The 16,329-nt window shown below is 32.2% G+C and overlaps 1 protein-coding gene across 1 annotated transcript; it reads right to left on the reverse strand.

Moving 5' to 3' along the window:
* Nucleotides 1–13,738: 13,738 nt before the first annotated feature.
* Nucleotides 13,739–16,061, reverse strand: LOC115956992 (zinc finger BED domain-containing protein RICESLEEPER 2-like). The gene is made up of 4 exons (XM_031075245.1): nucleotides 15,197–16,061; nucleotides 15,030–15,081; nucleotides 13,927–14,927; nucleotides 13,739–13,824 (listed from the first exon to the last, which is right to left on the reverse strand). The coding sequence occupies exons 1-4, from the start codon at nucleotides 16,059–16,061 to the stop codon at nucleotides 13,739–13,741; spliced, it is 2,004 nt and encodes a 667-aa protein (XP_030931105.1).
* Between the last annotated feature and the right edge of the window lie 268 nt (nucleotides 16,062–16,329).

Here is a 16,329-nt window from a genome sequence, read left to right on the forward strand (position 1 = left end):
ATAATATAAGACCCCAAATTTGTCCAATCAATTCCAAAATACACTCACATCAGTTTATGTATTATTGTGCAACAATACATATGTGCTATAGTAATTATGCAAATTTACACAATTACTGTAGCACAAATGTATTTTTTGCAAATTTACACAATTACTGTAGCACGAATGTATTTTGTACAATGATACATAGACTAATGTGGGTGTATTTTGGGTTGATTGGGAAAATTTACACAATTATTGTTGCTATACAAATGAATGTTTTAGGAATTATTTAGATTGAGGACAATAGTTTTTGGTTAAGGAAGAGAAAGATGATTTGAGATAATAATAAAAAATTAACAAGGAAATAGTATTATGATGAAATGTAGTGTAAAATAAATAATTGTGAATATATAATTTTTTTTTAATAAGTAAGTTATTATGCTAAAATAGATAGAAACTTTTACATGAGTTGATGCAAATGCTTTAATGTTGTAAGAAACAATGAAATTTTTGTGTTTTTGCCTTTATTAGTAGATAATTGCAGTATAATGTATTTTTCTTTGTTGATTGTTTGTTAATACTAAATAGATACTTATGTGAAATTTCATGATTTTTTTTTTTTACTTATACTTTAGCCTCCCTTAACTGGAAATCCTAGGTTCGTCCCCATGTCAACTTGTGTTTGAATAACAACACTTACACATGAGATCACTACTAGTGCTTGTTTAAGTGCACAATCATAATGTGACACTTGAACATGTTGTGGATTTGATTATAAATTTGGGTGTATCTTTAGAGTTTCTCAAAGACCATTTATTTTTTTTTAACCTAAATTGGGTTTTTAAAAGATACTCTTTTAAAAAAAAAAAAAAATTAGCTTACTATTTTTTAAAATATACCCTACCGAGTTCTCACTCTATTTTCCCTTTTACAAATTACAACTCCAAATAAATATTGTTTCTTTATTCTTAAAAAAAAAAAAAATTCAATCATGGCCACAAACATTGATTTGGGCAATTTGTCTAATCTCACCAATACACTTCCCCATAGAATGCCAGTAGTGGTGTCCACGGGTCCCCTAGACTTGATCAACCCGCTGGAGCCGCCCAAATAGAATTGTCACCACCCGAACCAACCAATCTGACGGTCGGTGGCGGGTTGCCATCCACAGAACCCGATACCCTTGGGTCGATTAGCGGGCTTCCATCCACAGAACTCGATACCCTCAGGTCGGTTGGCGGGTTTCCTCCCCAAAAACCCGAGCCACTCAACCCGACCATAAAATCAACAAAATCTGGTGACATTCAAAGGTTTTCATACAAAAATTTACAAATATTGACGATATTTTTGCTTTTTTGACGAAGAGCTGCTTGAAATCCACCAGATTCGGTGAGATCTAGTCTAGATTCGACCAAATATCGGCCAGATCTTGGTCGATTTGGCAAAACCCGAAACCAACCTGCACAAACCCAAAACCAGACGGACTTGAACCGAACGATCTGACCACTATTACGGGTCGGTTTTGGTTTTGTTTTTCACCCACTAGAAAAATTTGGGTCAAGTACGGGTCAGGCACAAACTCGACCCGGCCCGACCAGTGGACACCCTTAAATGCCACAGAGAAAGTGAAAAATATAACAGGAGGTGGGAAACCTAGTGGTGACAAAGTCATCACTCAAGATTTTAGTTCATGGAGTAAGATTAAAAGGCAAGATTAGAAGTAAAATTAATCTAAAAAATATTAATTGATAAAAATAAAAATATATAAACAATTATATTATTAAAAAAATTGGTCTAAACTTCAAGTTTAGGGATATGACATTTTCCCTCTAAGCTATCTCAAGTGAAGGTCAGATTTGAGAACGTTGTTAGTATATGATAGGAGTATAACATTTTAATTCGTCTAAAAAAACAGAAGAAACATTTTACTTAATCAATGAGAGAGAGAGAGAGAGAGAGAGAGAGAGAGAGTACAGGACCAACCAAACCACTTGGGTGGGAAAAATCTGTGTGGTAAAGCCCAGTGTACGCTTTTTCACTGTGAGTCGGGTCATACTTTTTATGTTAGGGCCTATGGCAGACTGACTGTCTGGTCCCGTATGTTCTTCTTTTTTGGACCGGCCCTGCGTTTTTGTTATAAGCAAGGATTTGCTACGGGCCAAAGCCTTTTGCAGGGCTGAGTGGGCTCCTGACTTGTCTGAACCCTGAACAAGTTACCGGTGTTTGATAGATAATTGGACTAACATGCTTAATTGTGTAGTGATAAAAGGAAACTAATAAAGCCCTCTAGCATATTGCATATACACCTTTGCCCTTGATGGTCTTAGTTCGATTTTGATGGGTTTAAAAGCTCATAGTTTCACCCATTCTTGATCAGTACAAGTTTCTTCGAAGAAGTTGGTTCATTAGGCCTGTAAAGTGTGATGCTTTGGGCCCTTTTAGTCAGTCTGGAATTTCCACTGACATTTTCAAAGAAAACTTAAAAGTAAAAGATAGCCTGACTTTTATTTTCCTCCCACAATAAAAAAGGGTGAGATTATGACTTCAAAACATGCATGTTAAGAGTCTTTTATATGTGAACACATGCCCATGTCAATGCAATTAAGTCGTTGAACTCATTAGCCAATTGTGAATCAATTGTCCCAGCCATTCCTCCCACACCCACATTTCAAAGTGCATGTGGATCATGCTTTGATTACACAGAATTGAAATAAAGGTCGATTATCAGGTGGTCGGTGGTCTATTTAATTAGTAAGTACATTGTGTTTTGCTTTCGGTTACCTAGCTTACCCTACATTAATAGTACCTTGTCAGCATAGATAGAGGAAAACATAATGAACAAATTGATGTTCTAATGCAAAAAGGAGACCTCCAAATTTACTTTTCATTTGCTTATCTTTGAAATAATAACACTTTAAAAAGTTCTAGTATATATAAGTTGATCATATATATATATATATATATAAACTTAGATTTTAAGCTAAAACAATCATGACAAAGTGATATTTCTTTTCTTGCTTCAAGTTCTCTTACCTTAATAATGCAATACCTTTTCCTTTCTCTTTTTCCCTCCTTTCTGGGATTTCTTTTCCTTTGGTGGATCCAAGCTATGCTATACACCAATTTGCTTGTCCCACGGACCACCACCATTTCACATAATAGTGCTGGATCATTTCGTCTAATTAGCATTATTTATCAATACAAATATACAATGAAAGAAGATAGTAGGGGTACTTAGCTAGCTAGAGGGGCATTTTCTAATGTTATGTATACTATCATGCATTATGTATGAATATTACTCCAATTAATTAATTAATTATTCTGTTAATTATAACTTTTTCATACACCATGATTGACATACTTGTGGGAAGTCATATGGGCCTTTGTCAATAAACTATAAGCCTTTAAGACACGCAATGTATGGTAAATAAAAGACCAAAACAGAAAAGAAAAAAAAAAGAAGGATACTATTTCAAGTTTCAACCACAAGGAAATAAGACCTTGTACTTGATGTAGAAGAAAGCTAGCTTGAAGGGGATTGGTTGATTTGTGTTGGCCATATAAGTACTAAGTAGGATACTATATCTGTATGTGACAGGGACCAAACTACACATTAATCATTTTGGTAAAATAAACACTCGATGCTCCATAGTCCATACCATTTTCGAAACGATTGGTTGAGCAGGCAAAAAGCTACTCTGGCGTGAAAATAAAAAAGAAAGGAATAATAATAATAATAATAATAATAAAAAAGAAACCCACACTTTCTCCAATGTTTGATAAAGAAAAAAGGACTGTTTGTCTCTTACGATAAACATAATAAATGCATCATTCCCTCCAAAAGCCAATATTATTCAGTATTAACTCTAATAGAAATTTTTTTTTTTTTTTGAAAAAAAGTTATTAAAATAAACTACGCTTAATTTTATTAAAATATAGTAGGATATTAAATGTCAATATATTTTATCATAAATACATAAACCAAACAGGTTTTTTAAAATTAAAGGGCTATTGTGGTTTTGTAATATTTGAATTAGTTACAATTTAGGTTTATATGCTAAACCTATGTATTTAATTTTTTACACACCATATGTTGGGTTCATTGTAACATTTAATCATAGTTACATATAATAAAGATGACCATTGCGCATCCTTAGTGGGATGGTCACTCCATAAGTATAAGTATTTGTGGAGTGTGGAGGGACAAGAGCTGAAGTTCAAGTATTCAGAAGTGAGATTCATATACATATACACTTAGATTATGTTAGAATAAAATTCTATTAGATTAGGTTAGAATAGAATTCTATCTTATATAATATACATTTAATCATAGTTACATATAATAAAGATGACCATCGCGCATCCTTGGTGCAATGGTAACTCCATAAATATAAGTACTTGTGAAGTGTGGCGGGACAAGGGTTGAGGTTCAAGTATTCAGGAGTGAGATTCACACACATATACACTTAGATTAGACTAAAGTAGAATTCTATCTTGTATAATATATAGATATATATATATATATATTTATATATTTATATAGACTCCATCCATCTCAATTTGTTTGTCCTGTTTGAAAAGTCAAATTTTTTAAGGGAATATAATTTATTGTCTTGCCTGCCTTGTAAAAATGTATAAGTTTACAAAACTACTCTTAAATAAATTTATCAGCTTTTTAAAAAAGAGTTATTCTTAATAAGGCAACTAAAAAGTGCCCCAATTAAATTGATTTTTTATTTATTTTAAATATTAGTTAGTTTTCTTTTCAAATAGTTTTGAAAATAAAGTAGGGGTATAATAGGAACATTAGTAAACTAATAATTTTTATTTTTAGAAACATGATAATATTTTGGGATATCTCCAAATGGAATAGAGGATAAACAAACTGGGACGGAGGTAGTATATAATAAAGATGTGCTAAGATCCTTGTAACTCAATTAATTGGTATTTTTAATTGAGACATCTAGGATTGAAATCCTTCCTCCTCTAACTATCCAATTAATGACTAACTTGGTATGCTTAATTGTTCAATGACTTTAAAAAAATAAAAATAATTAGGATCTAAAATAGAATGCAACCCAAGTTTTAGCAAATAAACATATATTTTTGCTTATCTTTTCCAATTTTATTCAATTTGGACATATTATTACTATTTTTTAAGTGTATGCATATATTTGTGTGTGTGTATAAGAAACAAACACAAACACACATGCACATGCATACAAAAGAGAGGAAGAACGAGGTTTTCAGTTATCTTGCATAACAATATTTAACAAAAAAATTCTATAATATAATTGCATAACTAAGCATATTCTTGGAAATCTTATTAAACTCCAAACCTAATCAAATGATAATATAATTTCATTCTAGAGATTTCATGATATTATTAGGTATCATATTTTTAGAAATCTAGATTTTTGAGAGCTTATTAAGTGTGAATTTGGATGTTGCTGAAAACTGAAAGTTTAGTGCATTTGACATTTTTCTGTGAGTCTCGTGCACTATTTACGAGACCCAAAAATACGGAATTCAGCAAATTTTAAGTTAAAACTGGGTCTCACAGTACTATTCACACATTTAAAAATTATTTTGCTACAGTATTTTCAGTTTTCAATTTTCAGTAATAAGAAGTATCTAAACAGACCCTAAATTATTTTGAACCAAACCCTACATTAATGTACAATTTGTAAATGTTTCTAAAGAAATAGTTTGGAGGAAAATTTTATGGGTTTCTTTTTATTTTTTTTAATCATCCTTAGAATTGACTGTCTCTATCAATTTTTTCCTTAAACTTATCATTTGAAAATTTAACTTCTGCGCACTTTTTTTTTTTTTGACGAAAAATTAAACCTTTTACTAATATTTTCCATTGAAAATTAATGCATCTAATTTCATGATGTATACATAGTATTTTTCATATTGTCAATAATTTTAAAATATTATTATTATTATCATGTACACATATTGTGGTTAAAAATGTTAATTTTAACAAGAACAAAAAAGCCTAATATAAGATACAATTTATTTCAAGGACCAAATGGACATTCACATCAAATCTAAGGATGATATTTGTAAAAATTCTTAAATTTATCTGGCAATAAAATTTTACTTAATCATGAGCTCCATTCATCAATTTCTTTTTTCAAATTATATAATGCAATTGATTTCAGAGCTAGCTGAGATTATGAGAAAGATTTATCAGAGTACAGCTGTACTTCAGTTTTTCTTGAATCTAACCCAAACGTATGGTTTGTAAGTTGTAGCCTGATATAGATTGTTCATACCCAACTTGAGCTCATATCCAACTTGAGCTGTCAGCTATATAATGGGGGGTATGAATAATGAATAATCCATTGTTACGTTTCTCTTGTGTACGGAGTGAAAGTGAGAGAAAGAGACTATGACTTTAAGGCTAGGATTGAATATTAATTATATACGATAGACTTGAGGCACTTATCTAATTTCTCTGCCGTCTCTGCCTGTGGTCGGTTTTGTTTTTTACTCCAGGCATAGCCACATTTTCATAGACACTTTGAAGTTGCTTAGTTGTTCCGTCGATTAATTTGTAACACTCAAACATTAGAGGTAGGGTTTTTCTCCATGTTTGGTTGAAAATCGTCGGTTATATACAGTTCATCTTATTCTATCTCATGTCAAGAGAAATTTATTTTTACCAATTACATGCACTGCTGAGTCTGTTTGTGTATTAACTATAAAGTACACTATAACAGTATTAGTATATAGTTGAGTTGAGTTTATAAATAAATCTGATGTAATCAGACACGCTCACAACAGATAAGCTGCTGTGACACCACTAGTTTTGAACATCATTTTCTTGAAAGGTTTGTATTCATTAAAAACGCTAAAAAATAGTAGTTAAACTACAAGCCCTTGATTACGATTTTAGAATATTTACAAGATAAGCTTTACACCCCCAAAAAAAAAGTTTGATATAAAAGACTTTTCAGAAAAACTGTAAATATGGAAAGCATGCAAGTCTAAAGAAAGAAAGTCTAGGCAAGGCCGTATTGGGAATACAGGTTGGCATATGATATAGTAAAAACAACTGTGTACACACACACACACATATATATATATATATATATATATATTTTGCAGTGAAAAGCTAGAAAAGCAAGAAAATTAAAGTTTCATAGAGTACCATTAAACATGAATAAGGGAGGTAGCTATAGGTGTAGGGTGTGATTTAATGAAGAGGAAAGCGACTTAACAGCCAGAGAGGCACAACGGTTTCTCAGTGCACAGTGTCAGTGTGGGGGCAGACGTTAGACTATTAGTGTGGGGTTCACTTTTGTAGAGGGAGATGGGAGAGAGAGATGGAAGGAATGGTGGCTCTGAATAATAGTAATTGTAGCCCCCACTGTAGCCCTTGCTAGCTAGACATTTCATAAAGGAATTATTTTGGTAATGACGCCCCCATTGAACCTAGTTCCCTTTCAGCTATTTGGTTGATTCTCTTGCTTCCTTCTTGCCTTACATATGGACCCAGTATTCCAATATACTCTCTCATTTTTGCAATTTATTAGTTCATATCATCTTAACTGGCAACATAGCTAGCCACCAAGTCCTAGATTGTTGCCTATATATCATCATCATGAAAGGGATATATATATATATATATATATATATTAGCTAGCTTTATAGTAGTTGCGATTCATCTCTATTTCTTTATAAAAGAAAAAAAAAATCAGCTATGATGCTTCTTTTTCAGAAAAAAAAAAAAAAAAAAAAATCACCTATGATGCTTCTTTAATAATGTTTAAAAGGGAATAAAAAAACAAAAAAGAATTTTTTTAATCTAAAGAAAGACTACCATCTTTTAGCTAGGGCTGTATTTATTTTAATGGCATGGCATGCAATTACACCATCGACCAAACCTGGAAATTGGTGTGGCAACCCCAAATGAGGAACATGTGTCCTTTACAAGTTACAACCAAACTTAACCACTTGATAGTTGATTTAAGAAGTTAAGAACAAGCTTATTAAGCTTTAAATCTTATTTCTTTCTATTTTATCTTACTAGAGAGCATAATTCTGAAGTGAAGCTTGATGTATATAGCATAAAGTACACAAAATAATAGAATATATCTGTTAAAAAAATAGAATTATTACAACACAGTGACATGCATGGTAACCAAGGGAAATCATGTGGCATTGATTTCTGTAAGAGAGAGAGAGAGAGAGAGAGAGAGAGAGAAGGTGACAAAAAGCCAGCACAAGAAATCAAGAATTATGAAGCAGTAGGATATTTAGCCAACTGGGATCGTGTGTCTGGTTGTGCTAGAGTCTTGGGTTTGGGCTGTGGTCCTAGATTATTAACACTCTGGCTTTATCTACATATATATACTGTACACAACAGTAGCCTGTATATAATCCCAACAAAAAAAAAAAAAAAATTATATATAAATTTACTCTTAAGATAAATGACCCTAGTATTAAAGGGAGTGCATGCCCTATCATCTGAATAAATGATGAAAGAGAGGGATATAGGTCCCCAATAGGCCTCTGATACCTATAGCCTTTAGCTTTAAGGAGAGGAACGGTGGCACCACTGACCACCCCACCCCTATTCTACGTGAAATAATGATATTTTCCTCGAACATTCTCGGTAAATGTTACTAAGTTTGTTTTTTTGCTAATCACTGTATGTTACTACTAATTACTTATATAACTTTTTGCCTGTAAATATGTACTTCAACGTATATTAACGTGAAGTTAATCAGTAAGCATGCTTAAAGCCTCGTACACGTGCTAGCTTTTTTCGATTTTGGCTTTCAATATTCTTTCTTAGCCACCCTGTGATGGCCTTGTACTTTGCATTTATGGAGAGTTTATAAAGATAATTAGTATATCTGATGAGAGCCATTAGTTTCTTCAATTAATTTTGCCACTGTGCTAATCTGTTTAGTGTTTTGTGTTTATATATATATGCCTAGTATGGAATTCGTTTTTTCAAGCTCTCTCATCATATGCTTCTTGAATTTCTGATTAATTTGTACGAATGCTGACTATCGCATACCTTTTATCATTTAGCCAACCAAAAAAAAAAAAAAAGAAAAAAAAAGAAAGAAGAAAGAAAGATACATCGTATCCTTTAATTTAACAGGTATTTTTTCTTCTTCACGTGATGACATGTTTGTGCCTTAAAGAATAGAATCTTTCCCTTTTATATTGTAGCTTATATCATTCATATTATCCGATTCTTTCCTAGAAGAGAGTTTGAGTTTGACTTCTCCTCTACATTTTGTTATCATCATTTATGCCTTGCAGGCAAGAAAAAAAAGAAGAAGCTATTGCTAATTGATCTCAATAGTTTCCCATTTACTACACAAGAAAGTAAAAAGGCAAAGAGTAAATTATAAGGCTAACTTGTTTGGTGTATTTTACAAAGATCCATCAAGGAATTTATAACAAATTCTAATTGCATTCATATCAATAGAACTGTGTTGTCTGTCCTAGCTAGAAAGGACAAAGAAAATGCAAAGAAAATCAAGGGATGAAAGGATTTGTTTATCCGAATGTATTATTCACAGATCACTGCTTCTGGCCAAATTAACTATAAACAAGTCTTTAACCCAATTCCAAACTTTTCAGGTAATTATAAAATATTTCAAAGTATAATATCATACTTTATTTCCTAACATTAATGGTGATCTCATTATTTAAATTCATGGTAGGGTTTACAATTTATATGAGAGGAAAGAGTACTACAACAGTAGTTATTATACTCCTAGAATATTGTATAATTTTCCGAACTTTTTGTTCTATGCCAAGATTTTGAGTCTTCACATATGAAAAATATTAGAGTTACAAATTATTTTACATTTTTTTTGTTATTATAAATTGTTGATGTAGTAAGTAATTATTGATAAGTGAAAAAACGATATTAGTGGTGAGCTCAGATGAAAACCATTAAAAATTTGACATAGCAACAATTTGTAAAAATGTTTTTTTATTAATTTTTTATTTTTTATATATAAGATAAAAATTCTACTTTAGCTTAATTTAAATGTAAATATGTGTGAAACTCCTTTTTAGAGATTTAAACTCTGGCCATTGTCCTCCACACTCCATAAACATTTATACTTGTGAAGTAACAATTATGCCAAGAATGCGTGGAGATGTAAAATAGTTTATGGCTCTGTAGCATTACTCTTTAGATATATAAAGTATTTAAAAAGAATAATTCAAATTTAAATTGACTTGAATAAAGTATTAAATGATATATATTTTTATTATTAGTGAAATTTTTGGGTAGGTTTTGAGTATTTTTAATATGTCAATTTCAAATTATTAGATGTATGACAAATATAATATCACAAATATTTTTTGTTTCTTTAAAATCTCTAAAGCTCAAATTATCACATGTTGCTAAATTTATATAAAATCATTTACACTAAAATTTTCTTCAAATTAATTGATCTCAAATCCTGAAATCTAAAATCTAAATACAACCCATTGTTATTATAGGGGCACTAGTTTTGATCCCCTAATTTTCTAGACATTATAATTACATTGTACTTGAATCGTTACAAAGCTGAACTTGATTCTCAAAAATACATAAATAAAACAAAAAACTTACTAGTGAGATTAGTAAGAATATTCCTAAGATTTCAGGATTCAAAACGGAAAGTACATTTTTTAGTTGAAATTGGTCTTATTAATGTTCAAACAATTAAGTGAGGGTGATGGTTTAGCTCGTTTATTAATTAGGGTTAGAGTTGCAAGTGGTGAATTAAAGGAAGTTGGCACAACTATTCTTACATTGAAGCCATGCGTATTGTATAGTTTGGTCATATACGGCTACTACGGAAATATAACAAGCAACATTAAATAGATTATGGTTTTGATGATAATGTCAGGATGAGCATTGAGCACATAATTAAGATGTAGGTATGAGATTTTTTATTTTATTTTAAGAGAAGTATAAGATTTAACCCGTCGATCATGTACAATTATATAATTGATAAATTACCAATTGTCCACAAAAAAAAAAAAAAATAAATAAATAAATGAGACTTAACAAGTATGAATTTTCTTTTTTAGTCCAACAAGTATGAATTTTCTAAATGTGAAGTACGGTGGAAATAGGGTTTGAACTTATGAATTCTATAATTATTTAATTATTGTTATCCCATATAGTTTGACTGTACAATTTGTATAGCCTTTATCTTTGTGCTTTTATGAGTTGGGTATTGCCATATTTATGAGCGCTTGGAGACTGATTTTCCCATATACACTATCATTGTTTTAATGCAATTACAAAGATATATTATCTCTTTTACACCTGTATTATTAATCTTCTCTATCATCACTATTTTTGATTATCAATTGCGTCAGATACAACAAAGAAGATATATATAGTGGCAGGAGGTTCTGTCCAACCCATAAAGCATAGGATCAAATTGGACCACATACATGATACATCAATGGACCTTTTTTTGCAATTTTAGTGAGCACAACAATAAACATACAGTAAGTTGGCCTCTAATCTAATCCTCTTTTTTTCCATACACATATATAGGGAAAGTGGGTCACAAAAAATTGGTCTGCACCCTGCAGGTATATATATATATATATGAAACTACAAAAAGAAAAACTTGTTTTGTTTTTCTTGTAGAGACTCTCTTCTTTACCACATGATGAACTGACTTAATTTCAAGTGTAAATTAAATAAGATTTTGTTCTTTAAATGACCTTTAATTAGGTTGAGTTTTTAACAGAGCCTTAGGGCAATGCTAGCCATATATAGTAAGGGTAACTCACCTGCACGTAGGGCAAGTGGAAGACTTATTTTAATGCGTGCAGTGTTTCTAATAGTAGTACAAGGCAGATGAAAGTCCCATAATTATTATTATTATTTGCTTGCAGTAATTTAAATACCTTGCCAGCCATTTCTTCAAACTCGAATAAGAAAAGGATATATTGTGCCTCATTGCTAAGAATTTAATTATTGAGGGTTTTTTTTTTTTTTTTTGAAGAATTGAGTTAAATTTACAAGAATTGATAGTAGATATTATTATTTTGTAAATCTGCCGATACTTTGAATTATCATGTGTGTATTTTAAAAACATAATATTTAAAGATATCATATAACAGTGTTTATTAATTAGTTATATACATTTTCACCATTATATATAATTTTTTTAACTGCTAAAAGTTCCCTTAAATATTGATAATTACATTTTCCGAATGAAATAAAGAACTCTTTTTCAAAAATTAACTTTATGTAGTTACTGTTAAGTTTTAAATTAAAGTTACATTACGTGGGAATCATTAATTAAATTTTTTTTTATTTTTAAAAACATATGAAAAAATTGGCATAGCCTACTTATGTTTGCAAGAATCATAATAAAAAAAAAAAAAAAACCTATCATTATCTAGTGACCCTGTTGGTAGGGCTGTCCACGGGTCGAGTCAGCCCGGGTTTGGGCCTAACCCGCACTCGACCCGATTGGATCAGGTCACTGAAAAAAAGACCCGCAATCAATTAAAAAATGGGTTAAACCTGCCGGGTCGGATCATCGGTTTGAACGGGTCGGATCATCGGTTTGAACGGGTTGGACCTCTTATTGGGCCTTTCCTGTAAATTTTATTGAATTTAATTTTTTTGGGCCTTTTGGCCGAAATTATTGGACTTTTCCAGTTTTTGAATCTTAACATATCAGATTGGGCCTGTTTTTTACTAAATTTCTTTTAAAATGGGCCTTCATCTCTACTATAATTTGTCCAAAACTCCAAATTCATACTTCCCAGAATGTAAAATATCAATACATTATGAATTCAAAGTATGTAAAATGGGCCTTCATTGAGTATGAATTCAAAGTAAAATCTGAATACCTGTTAAATATCAATAGAATGTAAAACCTAGGCATTAATCAAATAAATAAAAACACAAATACACAACTATCATTTTGTTACCACCTGTTCATCATCCACACATTATAACAAAATATTTTTCAAATTGCCTAAGCCTTGAGGCCTGGGCAGTACCATTTTGTTTCCACATTCATCAATAAAACACAATTACCATTTTTGTTACCACCTTTTTCATCATCCACACATTATAAATTTATAACAAATATTTTCCAAATTGCCTAAGCCTTAAGGCCTAGGCAGTACCATTTTGTTTCCACATTCATCAATTTGTCAAGGTGAAAACATACCTAGTACCTACCAACCATTCCACACATCAAATAAATTTCCAGAACCACATAGACTACAAGCACTACTAAAAATACATCATCTTCATAATTTGATATATAAAGCCATAGAGGCAGCAGAAAAGGCAATTATTGCACAAGGCAATAAACTACCAAAGCAGTAGGCAGTTCCCAGCAGTATATATAATAAGTTACAACTATGAAATACTATTAAGTATTTCCAAAAAATAGCTTTCCTAAGGCAGTAAAGAACTATTCTATTTTCTATAGTTAACATGTCCATAACTTATAGAGAGGAAAGCCTACACAGATGCTAAGCTTTCCTTCCTCTAAGCAAGACAAGAGTTCATGTATAATTATAATTAGAAAAGCTACACATCTGTCCAAAAAAGCTTCAAAATATATTCAAAAAAACTGCCTCCCATACAAAAGGCGACCTTCCATCCTCCTACAATTCAAGGGGAAAAATATTTATCAATACTATATAAAGACAGAATAACAGCAACAGAATAACCAAAAGGGACACCAATATGAACAAAAATTATAAAGGCAGAAACATACCCAATCAGTGATCATTCATCAATATTGACTGTGGTACGAGTACCACCTTTGTTTGAACAGGAACTAGAACTTGCTGCTGTTGTTGCTTGATTTAAAACTAGAAAAGAAAAAATTGAGACAATAGATTAAATTTTGCTCAAGTATATAACACATTTAATAACACTTAGTAAACAAGATGATTGGAAGTTAAACATATTACCCAATTCATGAAATTCATCCTCCAAGGCCTCCATCTCGTCCTTTGACTTGCGAAAAGAAATTGGGACATGGGCTTGCAACCAGTTTTGAGCACAAATAAGATTTTGAACCATGAGAGGGGAGAGTGAACTTCGAAATGGATCAAGTATGCGCCCTCCGGTACTAAAAGCCGATTCTGAAGCAACCGTAGAAACAGGTACAGCCAGCACATCCCTAGCCATTTTGGACAGCACTGGGTACCTATCTGAATTGGCTTTCCACCACCTCAAAATCTCAAATTTCCCATCCCTTCTACTCTCACAATTTTCAGCCAAATATTTTTCCATCTCATTGCTACACCCTATAGACTTCTCAACCTCTAAAAACCGCTCATATCGTGAATTAACCATTGCATACGGATCACTACAACCAACTGTATCACCTTCCATGTGTGTCCTCTCATTCTCACTTGGTAGCACCACATTTGGTGAATCAACCCTAGAGTAATCATCATACAACCTAGCCATAAAATTCCCCACCAAGTCAACCATCTCATTAGCCACTTCATTCCCATATATTTCAAAAAAAGAAAACTTCAAAAACCTCATTTTCTTCCTTGGATCAAGCACCACAGCCACATACAAAAGCTTATTAATTTTATCCCCTTTCCCCCAGTACTTTTCAAACTTAGCTTCCATTTTAGTTGCCATGTTTTTCAAGAGATGATTTTGAGATTTAATTAAATGAGCAATATTTTCTTGAATCACAAACATCTCATCAAAGAAGGTATTTGAAGTCACATACAAAGAACCGGAGAACTTTTTAGTTGCATTGTAAAAAAGTTTCAAGAAACCCACAAATGTCCTACAATTTTGAAAATCAACCCCACAAGGAGATCCCAAACCACCACTATTTTCCTTGTTCAAAAAGTATGAAGAATAGCTATCATCCTCAAAGTCCATTCTTAGGAACACTTTCTCAAATTTTTCAGCAGTATTTAACATGAGATAGGTAGAGTTCCACCTAGTTGGTACATCAAGACTTAGTAAACATTTGGATTCAATACCTAATCTCTCCATAATACTCCTAAAAGTCTAATTTCTATTTGGTGAGGACTTCACATACCTCACTGCTTCACGCACCTTAGCAATGGACGCATCAATTTCTTTCATACCATCTCCCACAATCAAATTTAAGATATGTGCACAACACCTCATGTGCAAAGAACTCATGTTCTAAAATAGTCCCCTTCCAATCTTTAGTGACTGTTTGTAAAAATTTAATGGTAGCACCATTAGAGGAAGCATTATCCACTGTCAAGGTGAATATGCCATCAACACCCCACTCACGGAGACACATCTCAATCTTTCTACCTATAGTCTCCCCCCTATGGTCTTCCACTAGACAAAAATTCAAAATTCTCTTATGCAAGTTCCAATCATCATCAATAAAATGACCTGTGAGGGACATATAATTCAGATTTTGAATACTAGTCCATGTGTCCGTAGTAAGGCACACCCTACGACCTTTCAAGGCTTCCCTTAGTTTCTCTCTCTCAACACCATAAATGCTAATCACATCTCTAGCCACAGTTTGATGAGATGGGATATCCCTAATTTGCAACTTAGGTTGTAAGGTTGTTGAATATTTTTGAAACCCATACCCTTCAACAAACCTAAAAGGCAACTCGTCTATTATAATCATTTCTGCGAGTGCCTTCCTAGAAGCCTCAACAGTAAAGGCTGTTGGTACAAGCTTAAACCCTTCCTCCCCATTCATTTTGGGTTCAAATGCTAAGGTTTGTTGCCCTTTAAGTGAAGCTCTATTAGGGTTCTTAACACAATTTGGTGTATGATTCAATAAATTAGTAGTACCATGACCCTTACTATTAGCACGGTAAGTTTTTTGGCAATAATGGCAGACAGCCTTAAATTGACCCTCACTGATTTTTATTTTTTCAAAATGATCCCAAGCAGTAGACTTCTTCCTATTATTACCACAATCAACAGCTATCTCACTCACTTTGGTTTTATCACTAGGTCTAGGTGGAAGTGCCTCAGCATTTATTGGAGTGGGAACAGGTTCAGCTTGGACAGCAGGTCCAGCTTGGGCAGCGGGTGTTGTTTGGGAAGGGGGGGCATTAGTAGAGGGTTCCATGACCTAAAGACATCAAATTTAAGTATAAACAAACAACCATAAAAAACCTAATACTAAGAAATATCATTGTAGTTGACCTCTTAAAGGGCAAAATCACATACATTGGAGCTTTGTAAAATAAGAAATATATGCATAAGAATTTACTTCACTAGTACTGATTTCATTTAACACTCAGTGTTCTGTATCAAGGTAAATTACATGGCACTTCATGATTTCATTTAAATTGCAAGTATGCATTGTTTAAGAGTCAAGACAAAACTAAGAACTG

This window comes from Quercus lobata, chromosome 8, assembly GCF_001633185.2.
Source record: "Quercus lobata isolate SW786 chromosome 8, ValleyOak3.0 Primary Assembly, whole genome shotgun sequence".
Taxonomy (NCBI): domain Eukaryota; kingdom Viridiplantae; phylum Streptophyta; class Magnoliopsida; order Fagales; family Fagaceae; genus Quercus; species Quercus lobata.